This window comes from Thamnophis sirtalis, unplaced genomic scaffold (assembly GCF_051295495.1).
Source record: "Thamnophis sirtalis isolate CommonGarterSnake01/CBP01778 unplaced genomic scaffold, rThaSir2_p1.2 scaffold_4, whole genome shotgun sequence".
Classification (NCBI taxonomy): Eukaryota; Metazoa; Chordata; class Lepidosauria; order Squamata; family Natricidae; genus Thamnophis; species Thamnophis sirtalis.
In genome coordinates, this window is record NW_028261384.1 from 60,819,421 (window position 1) to 60,838,669 (window position 19,249).

Sequence of the window (19,249 nt, forward strand, 5' to 3'; positions counted from 1 at the left end):
GCCGCCCTTTCCCTGAGGGGACTCAGGGCGGCTTACAATCCAAAGGAAGGGGAGTGTAGGACAATACAAAAGAAAGGTGCACAAAAATAAATTAACCAGTAAAACTCAACATTCACTCAGCATTCGGGAGGGGCAAAAATAAGATTATCCCCAGGCCTGACGGGCTAGCCAGTTCTTGAGGGCTGTGCGGAAGGCCTGGACGGTGGTGAGGGTACGAATCTCCACGGGGAGATTGTTCCATAGTGTCGGAGCCACAACAGAGAAGGCTCTCCTCCGAGTAGTCGCCAGTCGGCACTGACTGGCGGATGGAATACGGAGGAGGCCAACTCTATGCAATCTGATGGGACGCAGGGAGGTAATTGGCAGAAGGCGGTCTCTCAAATAGCCAGATCCACTACCATGGAGCGCTTTATAGGTGGTGAGTAGGACCTTGAAGTGCACCCGGAGACCAACAGGTAGCCAGTGCAGCTCACGGAGGATCGGTGTTATGTGGGCGAACCGTGGTGCGCCCACGATCACTCGCGCGGCCGCATTCTGGACTAGCTGAAGTCTTCGGATGCTCTTCAAGGGCAGCCCCATGTAGAGCACATTACAGTATTCCAGCCTAGAGATCACAAGGGCTCGAGTGACTGTTGTGAGGACCTCCCGATTCAGGTAGGGCCGCAACTGGTGCACCAGGCGAACCTGGGCAAATGCCCCCCTGGTCACAGCTGAGAGATGGTGGTCAAAAGTTAGCTGTGGGTCCAGGAGGACTCCCAAGTTGCGGGCCCTTTCTGAGGGGTGTAAATTTTGTCCCCCCAGCCTGAGTGATGGTATGTTGGTCAAATTTTTGGGAGGAAAACACAACAGCCACTCGGTCTTATCTGAAAGGGATCCAGATAAAGCAGATTATCTGGATCCCTTTCAGTCGGGTTTCAGGCCTGGTTATGGCACAGAAACTGCTTTGGTCGCACTGATTGATGATCTCTGGCAGGCCAGGGATAGAGGACATTCCTCTATCCTAGTGCTCCTTGACCTCTCAGCGGCCTTCAATACCATTGACCATGGTATCCTTCTGCGACGGTTACAGGAAGTGGGAGTGGGAGGCACCGTCTTAAGGTGGTTCTTCTCCGACAGGTCGCAGTCGGTGTTGGTTGGAGGACAGAGGTTGACCCCTAGGCCCCTCAAATATGGGGTGCCGCAGGGTTCGGTCCTGTCCCCCCTCCTATTTAACATCTACATGAAGCCGTTGGGTGAGATCATACGCCGGCACGGGATTAAATATCATCAATATGCGGATGATACTCAATTGTATCTGTCCACCTTGTGCCAACTCAGCGAAGCAGTGGAAGTGCCTGGAGGCTGTCAGGGTCTGGATGGGAGCGAACAAGCTTGCACTAAATCCAGACAAGACCGAGTGGCTATTGATGTTGCCTCCCAAGGTTAGTCCAGACATTCCACCTCTTAGCCTGGGGGTGAAATTATACACCCCTCAGAGAGGGTCCACAATTTGGGCGTCCTCCTGGACCCACAGCTGACGTTAGAGCACCATCTGTCGGCTGTGACCATGGGGGCTTTCGCCCAGGTTCGCCTGGTGCACCCAGAGTCCCAATGGGAGTGGGAGGCATACAAATTTTATTAAACTCAATCTCGAAACTTGAATAGGGGTCACTTGCAGTATTTAGTGCAATGGAAGGGTTACCCTTTGTCTGAAACCACTTGGGTGAAAAGCTGGAACTTAAAAGTGGAAAAGTTAGTAGAACAATTCCACGAGATGTTTCCCAATAGCCAAAGGGTCCCCTAGGTGGGGAAGTAGGTGGTTATTTTTTTTTTAATGTTAACTTTTATGTTATTCTCTTTTCAGGAAACGTTTTTCTTCTGAGGAGAGGCTGCCTGTCGGGGCTGCAATTATATTCCTTTTAGAATTTTGGCCTGCCACACTTTCTCTTATTTCATTATGCTGTTTCATTAGTATAGTTGATGGGAGGGGGGAATAGACAGGCGTAGGATTGTGGAATGTATTGTTTTCATTCTTCTCTAGAAGCCAAGGTCATCTTTTGTCTCCGCACTTTTACACCTGACCGGAAGCAGCTGGGTGTGGATGCCAGCATGGAAGAAGATTGGACCATGTGATGGATTGTGGGTATGGGGACAAGATCATGAACTTTAAACTGGGTGGAATTCTGATGTCATTTCCAGAATTGGGATTAACACAGATGTGCTAAAATGTCTGCTTTATTAAATTGGAACTTTAAGGATCATTTTGCCTTGGACTCTGATTTAATTCTACATGATACTTGGAATGCTGACATACTGAGGTAGTTACAAGAAATAACCTAAAGTGAAAAATTAGGAAGCTATATTAAGGGAAAAATCGGAAAACAATATATTATTCAGATACAATGATTACTTATCCTAGGAAATTATTTCTGACTGTAATATCAAACAGTGTAAAAAAGATCATGAGCAAGTCTATACTAGGTATATTAGTTTTTATAAAGTTAAAGTTCTTATAAATACAATACTAGCAAGACAAAATATCATAATGCAGCATTGATACTTATACTTATTGTGAGGGATAATTGAGGTATAGGGTAATTAAGCTAGTTAACTTCTGATTGTCCTTAAGGACAAAATGAAAAGAGGGTGAAAATCTGGGTACATCTCATATACCAAATGTAGCCCCACCCACCAACTGGCCCCCACCCTTTGGCCTCTACCTCCCAGCAATTTACCTCCTTGCAGCAAAGGGGTAACATGGGAAATGCGGAGGCTGCAATAGACGATGGCAATTGCTGCAGCCTGAAACTGATTGGGAGGTCCCTGCGGAAATTGAAAGTGAAACTTGCTGTTTGCTGCACAGGCAAATTGCTGGGAGGCAGAGGCAGATTATTTTTTCTTGTGCTAATCAGGCTGTTTGCTGCAAGGAGGTAAATCAATAGCTATAAATGCCTATAGAATGTTCTAATTATTACTTATTTTTAAAGACTGATGTATTATTGTTCTAGACCAGTGGTTCTCAACCTGTGGGTCGGGACCCCTTTGGGGGTTGAACAACCCTTTCCCAGGGGTCGCCTAAGACCATCGGAAAACACATATTTTCGGTGGTCTTAGGAACTGAGACACCAATTTTATGGTTGGGGGTCACCACAACATGAGGAATTGTATTAAAGGGTCGCAGCATTGGGAAGGTTGAGAACCACTGTTCTAGACAATTTAACAAAATGAAAAAGATTTTTAAAATAAATGCTTGATCTGAAGAGGCCCAGTGCTATTGTATCTTCTTTTAAATAGCAGAGAATAACTATACTTCCAGAAAGCCACATCAATTTTAACAGGATCTATAGAAGTATAGTCTGAAATGTAACATCACAGTGTATATGTCTGTACTGTTTGCTGTTTGTTGCAAGGAGGCAAATTGCTGGGAGGCAGAGGCAGATTTTTTCCCCCTTGTTTTCCTCCCCAAAAGCTAGGTGCATCTTATATTCGGAGCATCTTATACTCTGAAAAATATGGTAGATTGGGCTGGATACAGGTAGACTTGATTTATGATCACAGCCGAGCCCATCACAATTGTTAAGTAAATCACTCTGCTTGTTAAGTGAAAGATACAGTTGTTAAGGGAATATAATTTCTCCCATTGATTTTGCTTCTTGAAAGCTGGATCAGGTGGTTATAATTATGACATATGACTGTGGGACACAGCAACAATCATAATACATACCAACTGCCAAGCACCTGAATTTTGATTATGCGGCCATGGAGATGTTGCAATGATTTTAAATGTGAAAACTGGTCATAAGTCACTGTTTTCAATGACATTGTAACTTTGAACAGCCACTAATATAAAGCACAACTCTGACTTCTCCCAGATATTCTGAAAAAAGAATGTTAGGATGCTCAAATTAACAGTGGAATTACTAAAATCTGACCAAGCCACTGAAATTCATAGGGGGACAAAGATAGGTGATTATATTATTTGAAATATTTTGGAATCTAAGATAATTGAAGCTTCTTGTCATGGAATAATAATAGATTATTATAAAAACAGTTTTTTTTAATTTCATGAAGTTTTTTCTTTGTTTGTTTTAATATGCAATCCATCTCATTGTTGTAGCAACTCTGGGTGGCTTGCAATGGAGGCTTACAATGTTTCCTCTGAGGCAAACCTTTATCTGAAAGAAAAAATGGCTATAAGTCCTTAAATGAAAACAGAGCCATTAGTAAATATAATTTATTCAATTTCCAAAATCTAATGTTTATCTAGTTTTTATTTAGAATTTAATATTTTCTCCCCAGAGGCTAGGAAATATGGATCAAATAATTAATATTACTCCCCAATTAGCTGGGCAGTGAAGCAAAAAAGACTACAACGAGGCTGTTTGTTTAATCCTGCTCTTAACAGCCTCTATTTTTCTCTAAATCTGAAAAGTGGGAATATATTGATATGTGGAAAAAGGAATATCTAATTTTGTGTGTGTGTGTCTCCGCTGCTGGGAAAAGAGATAGCACACCTTCCAGGACTTCCGTTACAGGTGTGGTGAGACAGAGAGAGAGAGACTCCTGGTGCATTGGAGTCATTTCAGGGGGAAAGGGAGTGAGCTTCGCTTTCCCCAGGCACTTAGAGACTTCATTAGACTGCTGTGTGAGGGAGAGACTTTGCTGGGGTTGCTGGCACTCCTAATTAAGGTAATGTTTAGTTACAAACAGCATAGTTGTGTTGTGTTACCAAAAACCAAGTCAGAACAAACATCATGTGCACAGTTACAGCTCATTTTACTACATTTGTTAGTTAGAAAGGTGTTTGCTACCAAATTCCTCCTAAAATGTGGCTACCACAGACTAACACAAGGCCCTCCTTTTGCAATGTTTATTTGATAAGTACACAAACCAATGGAGTTGGCTTGTTGCAGGAGAACAGAAAGCTTGAAATGTCCCAACACTGATATTATGACTTCTGCTAAACCTACTATCATATAATTGGGCTTGGAGTTATTGATTGTTCCACTAATATCTGCATTCTCCCTAAAAAGACTCACGGAGTGATTCTCTTCTTGGCTTGGCCAAAATATACTGTTTCTTTTGTTTCTTTCTTCAGCAGATGCCTCATTCTCAATGTTACACAAAGACAAAAGACAAAGAAAATATCCATTTTGTATATTAAAAAGAAATTAGAAGACTCTAAAAAAAGGGGGAAGAAAAAAGAAATGAAGAACTGGATTGAATAAAGAAGGCCTAAAAAGACAACAAAATGATTCAAAGGTGAGAGAAGCTATGTTTTGTATCTGTGAGCAAACCAGAAATAACCCACCTTATACATATCGTAATGATTTAACAAAATGCTTTCTGGAGTCTCAAGTCACTGCTACTTAAAGGAAAACATTATTTGCCTATACCTTACTGATAACTTGAATTGTTAGCCCTTTTGAGGATTCTACATTAGAGTTTAATGGATGTGAATTAAATCAGAGCACTAAACTCCACACTATGTATAGGTAGTCCTCACTTAACAACTTCAAATGGGTCTGGAATTTTAGTCATGTGGTAGTTAAATAAGTCACCCTGTGATCTGATTTGATTTTGCAATGATTATAAAGTGAGTCACTATAGTCATTTAGTAAATTTTTAAAAAAAATTCTCCTGCAAAAAAAAAATTGTTGGAGAAAAATCACAGCCACATGACTGCAAGATGCTGCAAATTATTCTCAATTGAGCAAGAATTATATAAACCTGGTGAGGTCCTTTCTTGCATGCACAAGGAACATGACTGCCTGAGTTTTATCGCTCCGGTTTCTGGGGAAAAAAATGCCTAAAAAGGTATGGAGCTGAGGGCTGAGCACTGAACTAGAAGGATTAGAATGCAAGAACAAAATAGAGGGGATTCGGTGAGGCAGCTCATGGAGGACAATATTGCTTCTGGAAGAGCTGTTCGCAGAAAACGCTACCGATCCTGCAACTATCCCACCAGCTCCGGTCCCCATCTTACCGGCTTTAATCATCGTGACTGCCATTTGGGGTGCTGACCTGGCTCTGTCGTGTCGGTGGGACCACCGGTTCATCGCTGTCCCATCTGTCGCTGTTCCATCTGTCTCCAGCCACCGTTCCATCTGCTTTGGTCTGTTTTGGTCATCGTAGCTGGCCCTGCTGCCTTGGGGCGGCTGCCAACCTGCCGCCGCCCCGCCTGCTCCAGTCGCCTGCTCCATCCGCCATGGCCGCTGCTCTGTTTGTTTGAGCCGCCGCGGTCTGGCCTGCTGCTTGGAGGAGACCGCCGACTTGCCGACTGCTGTTTCATTCGCTTTAGCCGTCGACCTGCCCCTGTTGTCTTAGGAGGCAGCCAACTTGCCGCTGTTTCGCCCACCCGGCCACCGCGACCGCCGTCCCATAGCAGCTGTCCCGGCTTTGCCGCTTCGTGGGGGGGCGCTGGGTCATGCCGTTGTGCCGCCCTGCTGCACGTCGAGCCTTGGAGCAGGAGAAGCCTGCATTGGTGTGACCTGGAGCTGGGCGGCTGGCCTTTCTGCCGCTGCCATTCCATCTTGGATACAGCTCTCCCTCCCTCCCCCCTTCTTCTTCACTGTGGTGTTGGTTTTGGACATCGTTGCCACTGGTCGTTCCGATCAGCGTGCGCCCTTCTTTTGTTGTCGCCCCGGGAGGACAGGGTCGAAGAGACTGGGAACTTGCTCCTTTCAACCAGCACCAGCCTTTTCAGTCCCTTCAGACTTTACCACCTTTTCCCAGACTGCGTGGGGGGAAGAGGAGTTTTCCTCCCCCCCCAATTTTCGCTGACCTAAGAATCTGCGTTTTTTAACTTGTGTGTTGAGTGTATGATAGTACGATTGTGAGAATGAATGCGCCCACTTTTAAATTAATTAGTTAATTATTTTTATTGTTTGTATTTTAACGATTATCGTGGGGTGTGCTTGTGTGGAAATGCCTGTTGAGTGAAAGCGATGGGACTGGGGGTGCGACCTGGAGCCCCCTCCACTGAGTGCAGAAGCAGAAGTGGTTGGGGGCCCGGATCCGCCCCTCGCCCTAGAGTGAATGCTGTGTGTGGCCTGCCGGGAAGAATGGGGGCCATGGGAGAGGGGGGGTCTACGGGTGGGGAAGAGGGTCGGAGCATTTCGGTCATGACTGAGAGGGGCAGATATGACGGGAGCCGTAGGGCTAGCTATTACCAGGGAAGAAGGACTCGCTCCATCACAGCGATTCCTTGTTCCAGCCCTTCAGGTTCACCTCAAGAACCTGGTGGCAGAGGAGTTCAGGTCCTGGTCTCAGGTTGCTGTTGCTAAGTGCCAGGTCTGTTGTGAATAAGGCTCCCCTCATCCGGGACTTGATATTAGACAAGGGGGAAGACCTGGCATGTATAACTGAAACCTGGCTGTCTCTTGGCGAACACTCTGATGGAGCGCAGGAGTTCATGGTCTCCATGACAACCATGGACTTGACCAAATAGTTCAGGGCCCAACTCATAGAGCGGGACACACACTCGATCTCGTATTTCTCTCGGGGCAGTGGAGACGTGATCTGGAATTAAGGGGAATAGAGATCTCACCCTTGTCATGGTCAGATCACTCCTCGCTGAGGCTTGATTTCAGGACACTACTCCCCCACTGCAGAGAGGTGGAGCCGATTAAGTGGTTCCGCCCCAGGCACCTGATGGACCTGATGGGATTTCAGAGGGAGATTGGAGAGATACCTGACTCCCTTGCCCGCAACCCGAATCCTTAGTCGCTGCTTGGAATGCTGCGGTGACTGAGGCACTAGATCGGATTGTGCCTTTGAGGCCTCTCCGCGGCAGTGGATCCAGGAGGGCACCTTGGTTTACCGAGGAACTCCGGGAGATGAAGCACCACAAGAGACGCCTAGAGCGATGTTGGAGGTCTAGTAACTCTGAATCTGATCGAACACTACTAAGAGTGTTTATTAGGACTTATTTAGTGGCGATACGGGCGGCAAAATGCACTCATTTTTCCACTCTTATTGCGTCCGCGGAATCTTGCCCAGCCACCCTGCTCAGGGTGACCCGCTCCCTCCTGAAAGTGAGGGGGTGGGGGAACCCCTGCAGGGAAGAGCTAGGAATTTGTTCAGTTTCTGTCGGACAAAATCACTCAGCGGATTATCTGGATTCCTTTCAGTCTGGTTTCAGGCCTGGGTACAGCACAGAAACCGCTTTGGTCGCTCTGACCGATGATCTCTGGTGGGCTAGGGATAGAGGGCACTCCTCTATCCTGGTGCTTCTTGACCTCTCAGCGGCTTTCGATACCATCAACCATGGTATCCTTCTGCGATGTCTGGAGGAGGTGGGAGTGAGAGGCACCGTTCTATGGTGGTTCTCCTCCTACCTCTCCGGTAGGTTGCAGTCGGTGTTGGTCGGGGGACAGAGGTCGACCCCTAGGCCCCTCAATTGTGGGGTGCCGCAGGGTTCGGTCGTGTCCCCCCTTCTATTTAACATCTACATGAAACCGCTGGGTGAGATCATACGACGGCACGGGATAAAATACCATCAATACGCAGATGATACGCAACTGTACCTATCTGCCCCGTGCCAACTCAGTGTAGTGGCAGACGTGATGTGCCGATGCCTGGAAGCTGTCAGGATCTGGATGGGGGTAAACAAACTTGTACTCAATCCCGACAAGAGTGGCTGTGGATACTGCCTCCAAAGGACAGTTCAGACAGTCCATCCTTGATCCTGGGAGGTGAAAACTTACAACCCTCAGAGAGGCCCCGCAATTTGGGGGTCTTCCTGGATCCACAGCTGACACTGGAACACCACTTGTCGGCTGTGACCAGGGGGGCCTTGGCCCAGGTTCACCTGGTGCATCAATTGCGGCCTGACTTGGTTCAGGGTGCACTTCAAACAGTCATTCATACCCTTGTCACCTCAAGGCTGGATTATTGCAATGCTCTCTACATGGGACTACCCCTGAAAAGCGTTCGGAGACTACAGCTAGTCCAGAATGCAGCCGCGCGAGCGATATTGGGTGTACCGAGATACACCCATATTACACCTATCCTCCGCGAGCTCCACTGGCTGCCAATTGGTCTCCGCACGCAATTCAAGGTGTTGGTCATTACCTTTAAAGCCCTACATGGCTCAGGACCAACGTATTTGCAAGACCGCCTACTGCCGCATACCTCCTAACGGCCGATAAGATCCCTCCTTAGGACGCCATCAGCCGGACAGTGTCAGCTGGTGGGGCCTCGGAGGAGGCCTTCTCTGTGGCCGCTCTGACCCTGTGGAATCAGCTACCCCCAGAGGTCCGGACCTCGCCCACCCTCATGGCCTTCAGAAAAGCTGTTAAAACCTGGCTGTTCCGGCAGGCCTGGGGCTGTTGACCTTATTATGTGGGGTCCAGCCCCAACTTGAATGTATGCGTGTTGGAGAATTTTAATCTTCATTTTTATTTTATTTTGTTTGTTTTCCTTTCTTGTTCTGTGTAAGCCGCCCGGAGTCCCCCGGATTGGGCGGCCTATAAATCTAATAAATTAAATTAAATTAATTAAATTTAGGAACCATGGACTTGTGTAATTTTAGAAGAACAGCAATACTTGAAATCCATGGTCCTTATCTTTTAACTTTGTGAGTGAAGCAACTCCAATGAAAGCTTTTAGAGTTTTAATCTATACAATGCTTAATAAATCATCATAAATAATAAAATGGAAATGCATACCTTGCTATGAGGATCAGCAAACATCCTGGTGAAGATTTCACACAATCTTTTTAATTCAACACGACTGCCAAAATGACAAAATATAACTTTAGTAAAACTTCAGAGGGATGTGATGAAGAACTTAAAAAAAAATCTATGTCCTAATTTAAAAATATTTGCAATTCCACTTTTTAAAAATATAATATGTTGATGATCTCATAAAATGCAAAAGAACTTTTAATAACACATTGCCCTGTATTATCTTCCATGTTTTCCCAAAAATAAGACCTTGTCTTATTTATTTATTTATTGCCACCAAAAAGGACCCCAGGTCTTATTTTTTTTGGGAGGGGATATCATCCATTCATTTGTGGGTGTCGCTCCCAGCCTCTTTTTCGTTATCAGAGGCCTTCAAGAACTTCTTTGTCCGGCAAGACCAGCAAGGATTTCCTGAAGGTTTCTGCAGCCAATAACAGAACTCCGGATCAATCCAGAGCTCTGTTATCAGTAAGATTTAGGGTTAGGATTCATGAAAGCATTGCCTGCTGCAGCAAAAGAAGTGGGCTAAGGTGTACAAGGCCTGGCTGTAACTACCCGAAGATAAGTAGTAGGGCAAATACCCACCCTAGCTTAATTTTTACCTGGAGTGGGCGGGGTCTTAATTGGGGCTTATTTTGAGGGGTAGGGCTTATATTAGGTGCACAAGTAAAACTCAAGTTAGGACTTCTGAATAGGTCATATTTTGGGGAAAACATGGTACATAGATAATATTCTATTTCTAATCTTAAAAGAAGATTCTGCAGAAAGTACAAGTTGGACTGATGTTTTATCATATAGCTATATGTTCTTAAGGAAAATAACAGCATGGTATTGTTTTGAAAGGAAAAAGCTTTATTTCAGAGTCAGCACTGCAAACATTTATCATATATGCCCTCTTAAGCCATTTTACAGGTAGTCCATTACTTATGACCATAACTGGGACCACAGTTTCTATTGCTCAGGTGGTTGTCAAGTGAGTCAACTGATTTTTATGAGCTTTTTTAGCATAGTTGTTAAACAAATTACTGCAGTTGTTAAGTGAATCACTGTCGTTAAGCAAATCTGGCTTCCCCTTTTGCTTTGTTTGTTGGGAACTGGCTGGGAAGGTTGCAAATGGAGACCACATGATTTTGGGATGCTGTAATTGTCATAAATACATGCTAGTTGCCATATATTCAAATTTTGATCATGTGACCATGCAAATGCTGTGATGGTTGTAAGTGCGGGACCTATCTATAAATCACTGTTCACTGTGACTATTCAAATATGCAAATAGTGGCTAAACAAATGATTGTAAGTTGAGGAGTATCAGTACTTGTCTAAAAATTGCTTTTTTAAAATCTCATTTTCCCCTTTGTCAAGTCGTTATGAGGTGTCCTTAATACAACAGAAATATTCTTTCAACAAATTATGATAAGTCACATAAAGAGCCTCATTGTTCTTTCCATCCATGCTGTCCCTGAGCCATCAAGATCCTTCCTGAAGGGAATTCAGCATGGATCCTTATTTCTACCTTAGAAAATAGAGAATACTGGGTCATGTGAATAAGAGTTGCAAATGATAGTATTGCTAAAACAATCTATTTCCTGGGACAGGATTTTCCTACTCTAACTGACTCTTGGCACCCAATTCCATTATTTAACAAAAGCCTAAGACTAAACCAGAAAAAAATCGCACTTCTGTAAAAATCTTAATGCAATGAAAATCACATCTGTATAAAAATTAAGCTGAGGGTTAAGTGCAAGTATTTAGATATTTTTTTCTGCTATTGCTAACTCCTGCAGCTGTCCGGGTGTACGTGTTTCACAGCCAAGTTAGGGCATACACCTGTTACGCCAGGTCCAGACTCTCACTTTGGATTTTACCCTAGTGGACTTTATGAAACAACTTCTGAAATAACTTGTGGTTTAGCTGATTGGAATATTAGATTGGAAAGCCACTTCAGGTTGAGACTAGTGTTGTTGAGTAAAACTGGAATGGGTTGAACTTGCACTAACTCTGAATACCTGTGGCATTATGGCACATTGGACTGCTTAGTATCTGACAGCAGGAACAGCTGTGATTATAGCTGTGTGGGTGGTTGTTGGATTGATTCCTTCACCAGGAAGGTTGAGGGTAATAGTTTGACACACCAAAGATTGCACATTGGATCTAATTTTTGTCTTAGGACAAGAGATTTGCTGTTGGAATACATTATTGCCAGTTCTATCATGGTCAGATCACTCTGCCTACTTTTCAGTTTGCTATTATTGATCCCTCCCTCCACCTATGGTCTATAAGCATGCTTTTCTGTAACAATGCATGCCCTCTGGAACAGCACATAGAGGTCTGAATGATCTCTCCTCTCCTCCTTGAAGACCTGGTTCTTCTCCCAGGCTTTGGTTAATTCACATTAACCATTTTTTTATGATTGTTTTTATTCTTTATTTTTATTGTTTGCTGCCTGAAGTCACCTAGAGTCAGGTGGTCTTATAAATATAATTTAAGATTATAAATATATGTTTTCTACTGAAAGCAACTAATAAGATTGAGACTAAGATCTGCACTATTATAGGGAATACTTTTACATCTGAGTACAATGAAAATTAATTTCTTACCTTAATGTCCTCTGATTTTTTAATAAATTTTGTAGACCAAGAAGACCTTCTTTTCTCTCTGACCAGTTGGAGCTTGCACAGCGGTTAAGGACCTCAGCAACATCTTCTGTCTGTCGCATGTAGGTGGGTATTGTGCCATTTCGTGAGCTATAGGATCTTTCTGAGCAGGCACTGGAAGCATCACTGTTAGCATCATCATCAGAGTATATTCCATAAGATTCATACCTCCTTCGAACTGGCTTTTTCTATTATACAGAAAAGTAATAATAAGATAAACAATGGCAAAATAAACTTTTTTCAGACAGTTCAGAGATTCAGTTTTCCAGATCCTACTAATATCTTCAGGCTTCACTAAAAAGAGGAAATGCTTATTGTTATTTATCTGAAAAAGGAAATATTTAAACTAAAAATCTAATTAAAATGACATTATCCCCAATCATTATTACAACAACTATAGGTAAGATAAAACACAGCAGATGTTCTAGTGATTTCACATTATAGCTTGTCCTGTTGGGGCTGCATTACTTAAAAAAAACCCATACAAACAAATATTTGGAATTTACTTAAATTTAATTTACATTTAAACCCATATAGACCTATTTAGAATGTTTTGGTAATTTAAAACATGTATATAGAATACAAATCCTATTTATCAAAATAGTGTTTTGTTTATATATTATAAAGTTTGGGATATATATATATATATATATATATAATATTAATAGGAAAACAATAATAGTTATACCTTTGTCCGAATGTCTCCTAACAGCTGAGAGCATTATAGAAAAAACAAAGGTTATGAATACAAACATTGAGTAGCTTGTTAGCAAATATGCTAAGCAGGTAGAATCAGAATACAGAGAGAGGGGAGGGAGAGAGAGAGAGAGAGGGGGAGATGATTTACAACACAAGATTCCAGTTTTGATATAAACTGAATTCCTGTTGAAGTCATCAGATTATTACTGTGAGATCAAAGAGCAGAGGGGGAAAAACTGAGATATGTGAAGTAGGGCTTATAAAGAAGGTGACATGTGTCATGAGATCTAATTAAAATATTATTTTATTAACTCAGCTGGATTTCTCAGCCACTGATTTGTATTTATATTTGTTTTAAAGTGTGTAATTAACACTCTTCTCTGCAAAATTATGCATAATCCTCTCACACACAAGTATCACAGAATCCAACACATTTACATGCAAGACATTATCTTTTTTCTTATAAAACAGGTAGAAGACAAGCTAGGCTGGGGTTTCAAAGAACACCGTCTTAAGAAAAACATGCTTATATAAATAAAAAGAGATGTACTAACATTTATTAGAAAAGGAGCATGATTTAACTTGGCAGAATAAATAATCAAATTAGACAATAAAAGATAAAGCATAAGAAAATAAAAATCCTACTTTGTTATCCCCACAAAAACATACCAAAGCATCTGCTACTGCTTCTTCAACATCGGAGCCTGTGTTTAAGACTCGCATGGCACTAACTGATGAAGACAATCGGCTTGATTGACTAATTCCAAAACCTGAAATAAACAGCATTAAAAAAAATCAATTAATTTGACTTGACTTAGAAAGTTTAATATATTATTTTAAAAAGTGGAAATATAATATTTATTTGGAAAATAACAAATATCTGAAATATATAAATTCTACCCCTTTTGGATCCTTACTACTAATCCCAGATGACATTTGATTTATTAAATCAGGAAAGTGTAATAGGCTCTAATCTAGAAAACGTTAATACATGCATATGAAGCAATTATATCTGCAGTTAAAATTCTCCTTCAGTTTTTCAAAAGTACCTTTATTGTTAGAGGTGAAAATGACATTTTTAAGGATTTGCTATAGTAAAAATTGCAAAGAAAGCTTGGTCTAATACCAATTTCCAATATCCAATTTAAGTATATAAGTTGTAGCATTTACATGATAGTCAGCTATGTATCATTATTTTCTCCTCCTCCCTGAAAAGAACCATGTTTATTAAATTGAGTTCCCAAAATATCCTCATAAAATTAAATTTCACTGTAATGTTGACACTTAAATGCAAATGTAAATGCATGTTATTTTACAGTTATTTTACTGCAGCTTTTATAATATCAAAACAAAATTCTATTGATAGCCTAATTATATAGGAACTTAGAGACTGACAACTTATAGAATCTCTTATTAAAATGTGTTCAGTCTTGTGTTTACTGGTTTAGAAATTATGAATCATATTAAGGAACTTGGTCAATATAAGCTGTATCATGGTGTATGTAAAAGCAACATGCATTAATAAAGCTTTAGAAATAAAGAATGAAACAAAAAAAGGAAAATTCATCTTAAATTAGGAGGAGAAAATGTTCAGGGTATATGGAATGAAAGCATTGTTTCATATACTTCAATTATCCCAAAATTATGAATACAAGCTAATGTAGAAAACAATAAAAATAGACTTTATGAGAAACCAAATATGGTAAAAAGTAATCCAGGATGATGGCACAACTGATAGCAAAGAGTACTCATCCTTCACCTGTAGCTCCATAAACATCTGGAGAATAGAGAGCACCAGTAGATCTGGAGTGATGCCTGGAAGCTATAATAACAGGATCATATGAACCCTCTCTGTTATTATAATAATACAGAACAGGAAAACTGCAGAGAAAGCAATGAAGCAAGTTCTAGGCAAAGTGAGAAATCAGGCTACCTCTGGAGACTGATTTTCATAGTGAATAGTAATCAAGGGTGAAATTACAATGAATCTTTGTTGTGGGACAACTAAAACAACTTATAGCTCTTATGGCCAACCACTTGTATCCAACTTTCTGCCAAGGTATATTCAGAACTGAGCTACTAAAAAGTGTTCAGAAATACTATTAGTGGAAACATCAGTATAAAAAAGTAACAAGGCTAGTGGCTGAAATAAATATGTTTACAGGACTCTTTGATTATTTGAAGTAGATGCAAAGGAGACTGTAAGTAATGCTGGAGATGGAAAGATATTATTTTTCTAATTGGATTTAATAAGATATATAAGCTATAGGAACTGATCAAACTACAAGGAAGACAAAAGCTAAAAGTCCTATGGGCACTGCTATGTTGTTTGTCTGACAAGAATATGGAACTCATTGCTACAGGATTCATGAGGAATTTATCTCTCCTACTTTATTTGGCTAGTTCTTATCCCTTCAAACTTTTCAGATCAGCTAAGCTTAATTACATTGAAAAGTTTGAAATGACAATTCTGGGGAGGGGTTATTCACAGAAGCACTTTTGAAGCAGGTGGAGTGCAAGAACCGGTTTAGAAGATTGGGTCCATGATGATTGCACTTACCAGCCAATTTACACACAAAATGAGTCAAAGCAATGACTCATAACATATGATTTTTTAAAAAAAATTAAAATTAGCTCCTTAGCTACTTTATATATAGATTACTGTATTTTTCGGAGTACAAGATGCAACTCCCCTCCGCCCCTGAGAGAGGGTGAAAATCTGGGTGTGTCTTATACACTGAATGTAGGTCCATCTACCCACTGCCCCCCGCCCTTTGGCCTCTGCCTCCCAGCAATTTACCTCCTTGCAGCAAACTGAAAGAATGGGGCTTGCGGAGACTGGAATAGGCTATGGCAATCGCTGCAGCCTGAAACAGCTGACCATCGGGAAGCCGGTGCTTAAACTGAAATTGAAAGTGAAACTTTCTGTTTGCTGGGAGGCAGAGGCAGTTTTTTTCTTCTTCTAATCAGGCTAAACTGAAACAGGCTATTTGCTGTTTGCTGCAAGGAGGTGTCAATAACTATATATGTCTATATAATGTTCAAATTATTACTTATTTTTTAAAGACTGCTTTATTATTGTTTTAAACAACTTAACAAAATGAAAAAGCTTTTTAAAATAAATGCTTGATCTGAAGAGGCCCAGTACTATTGTATCTTCTTTTAAATAACAGAGAATAATATATACTTCCAGAAAGCCACATCAATTTTAACAGCATCTGTACAAGTATAGTCTGAAATGTAACACTATAAACAGTGTATATCTTATGTATTGTTTGCTGTTTACTGCAAGGAGGCAAATTGATGGGAGGCAGAGGCAGATTTCCCCACCCCCCTTGTTTTCCTCCCCAAAAGCTAGGTATGTCTTATATTTTGGAGCATCTTATACTCTGAAAAATATGGTAAGTGGCATGTAAGTGACAGTGGATACTATCATTTCACTTATTCTTGTGGCTACTGAATGAAAAACAAGGGTGCAGCAGTCTTGTCTATGTTCTCTTGGTTGTCTATGTAATATTTAATCTATGACTGTCCCAGAACATATCACTTGGAACTATATTATGAAAAAACAGACTAGTCCTTGACTTACAACCATCTGTTTGGTAGCTGTTTGCAATTATGACAGAATTGAAAAAAGTGACTCATGATCACTTCTCACACTTATGACTACTGTACCCCTATGGTCATGTGATAAAATCTGGCATGTATTTACAATGATTGCAGTATCCTGGGGTCACATGATCACCATCTGCAACCTTCTCAAAGGGTTTCCAACAAGTGAAATCAATAGTGAAAGCCAAATTTACTTTATGACCATTGTAAAAAAGGCTGTAAACTCAGCTGAACTCAAAAACTATCTATTTAGTAATGGAAGTTCCAGTCCCTATTGTGGTTGTAAGTCAAGGACTGCCTATAAAAACCATTTCTAGACTTGCTTATACCCTAAACAGTGTAATAAAGTGCAAAGCAATTTATAATTTTATAAAGAAGATGCAGGAGTTGTAAATAATCAGCTTTAAATGTTGGCATGAAATCATATTCTTTGTTGTTAAAATACTACTACAATTTTTATTTAGTTTAAGTGTTTCTAAGTAATATTCACTTCATCGCAGACACTGCAGAAGCTAAGGATATAGGACAGCTGTTCATCTTAGAAATTTACAGACAATACCATTGAAGTTCTTGTTAAATTTGTAAAGTATACTGAAATAAAAATGGATTGAATCAAATTTTGCGAGATAACATACATAATTAATATGTGATTTAATTCATGATATAAATCCAGTGTACCATGCAAATCATAAAAACAATTTAGTCACAATTGATTAAAACAAGTATAGCAAAAGCACAGTGACTATTTTTCCTTGTTTAAAATACAATCTGCTGCAGTCAAAATTAACAAATGGATATAAAATATACTGCATTATATTTTTATGTGTGCACATGTACAGTCATATATTCAATTCCTATGATTCTATGTAACTTTTTATTAGAAAGAAACACTACCAAAATAACAACATGTTTTTTTTCTGAATTAAAAGCAACTAAATCTTAATTAAAATAAGTTCATAAGCAGGTGTCAGGGAGTACCATTGTACTGATGGATTTCACATACAAAAAATGATGCTTTTAATTGGTAGAAAAAAAATAGTTTTATTTTTTTATTTTTTTATTTTTTTTCAGGGAATTTCAGGGATAAATAAAACTATGCATTTAAAAAAAAGAAATATTGATAGCTTTAATCAATAATACTTAAATCAAACTTGTGACATTAAAACATAACCAAAAGGAATAATATTTTTGTTAATTCAGTATTCATCTGATTTCTTAGAAATCAGAAACTCAAGTCAATAATTATTATGGTGATGTAATGAGCCAGTTAACAGGTTAGCATGTTATGTGTTAAAAAGAATGGACACTGGAAAGTATGCCAGAATCATAAAATGAAATACAGAGTTTGAATGCCTATGTAAGATTTGCCCATTAAGTAGTAGGATGAAAAAAAAAAATCAAATTGCTAATCATTATTCTATTCCTGTTATATGATTGTCATTTGTCATTATATGGCAGTAATATGATATAAAATAACCTGATATAAAATTGCAGTCTGATTTTCTTCAGAAACATATATATTGAATAAATTAGCGATGTATGCAACAGAAGTTTAGAATTACTTATGCATGTACCTTTGGATTGTTCAATTACTCTACAATTCCACAGGAAATTTTTAAGCTCCTCAGATGGATAAATTTCTTCAGCCAAAGTAGGCAAATCACATGTTTTTTATGTGGGCAAATATTTACTTGTTATTTTTACTTCAGCTTATATTAGCAGATAATCAGGAGCAAACAACCATGCATAACAAGCTTTCCATGTACTTACCAAGGGGTGCAAAAGAGCGGACAGGGCTTGTATCCCTGCTACTTTCCCGACTGGCTTCCCGACTGCATCCCTGACTTACACTAGGTCGAGGAATGCGACTACCTCGAGCTAGTATGATTCAGGGGACAGACCAATAGCAGCACAAAAAGGGAAAAACACAGGAAAAAAATCATATTTTAATGTAATCCCAAGTATTTTACTTTGTATAATACTGAGCATTCTTAAAGCACTATTATTTATACATACATACATACATGCATACATACATACATACATACATACATACATACATACATACATACAGTGGGGCAAAAAAGAATTTAGTCAGCCACCAATTGTGCACGTTCTCCCACTTAAAAAGATGAGAGAGGCCTGTAATTGACATCATAGGTAGACCTCAACTATGAGAGACAAAATGAGAAAACAAATCCAGACAATCACATTGTCTGATTTGGAAAGAATTTTTTTGCAAATTATGGTGGAAAATAAGTATTTGGTCACCTACAAACAAGCAAGATTTCTGGCTCTCACAGACCTGTAACTTCTTCTTTAAGAGGCTCCTCTGTCCTCAACTCATTACCTGTATTAATGGCACCTGTTTGAACTTGTTAGCAGTATAAAAGACACCTGTCCACAACCTCAAACAGTCACACTCCAAACTCCACTATGGTAAAGACCAAACAGCTGTCGAAGGACACCAGAAACAAAATTGTAGACCTGCACCAGGCTGGGAAGACTGAATCTGCAATAGGCAAGCAGCTTGGTGAAGAAATCAACTGTGGGAGCAATAATTAGAAAATGGAAGACATACAAGACCACTGATAATCTCCCTTGATCTGGGGCTCC

The 19,249-nt window shown here is 40.3% G+C and overlaps 1 protein-coding gene across 9 annotated transcripts in view; it reads right to left on the minus strand.

The window, feature by feature from the left end:
- Positions 1 to 19,249, minus strand: part of CLASP2 (cytoplasmic linker associated protein 2) — a 345,278-nt gene that overhangs the window by 65,467 nt on the left and 260,562 nt on the right. For 5 of the 9 annotated variants that reach the window (XM_087713011.1, XM_087713007.1, XM_087713006.1 and 2 more), the window contains 6 exons: positions 18,404 to 18,511; positions 14,781 to 14,843; positions 13,691 to 13,791; positions 13,011 to 13,034; positions 12,266 to 12,510; positions 9,651 to 9,714 (listed from right to left, as the gene is read on the minus strand). In XM_087713011.1, the coding sequence (XP_087569137.1) occupies positions 9,651 to 9,714; positions 12,266 to 12,510; positions 13,011 to 13,034; positions 13,691 to 13,791; positions 14,781 to 14,843; positions 18,404 to 18,511 (605 nt within the window). The remainder of the gene's footprint in view (positions 1 to 9,650; positions 9,715 to 12,265; positions 12,511 to 13,010; positions 13,035 to 13,690; positions 13,792 to 14,780; positions 14,844 to 18,403; positions 18,512 to 19,249) is intronic. The other 4 variants (XM_087713008.1, XM_087713014.1, XM_087713009.1 and 1 more) reach the window with 3 other exon arrangements.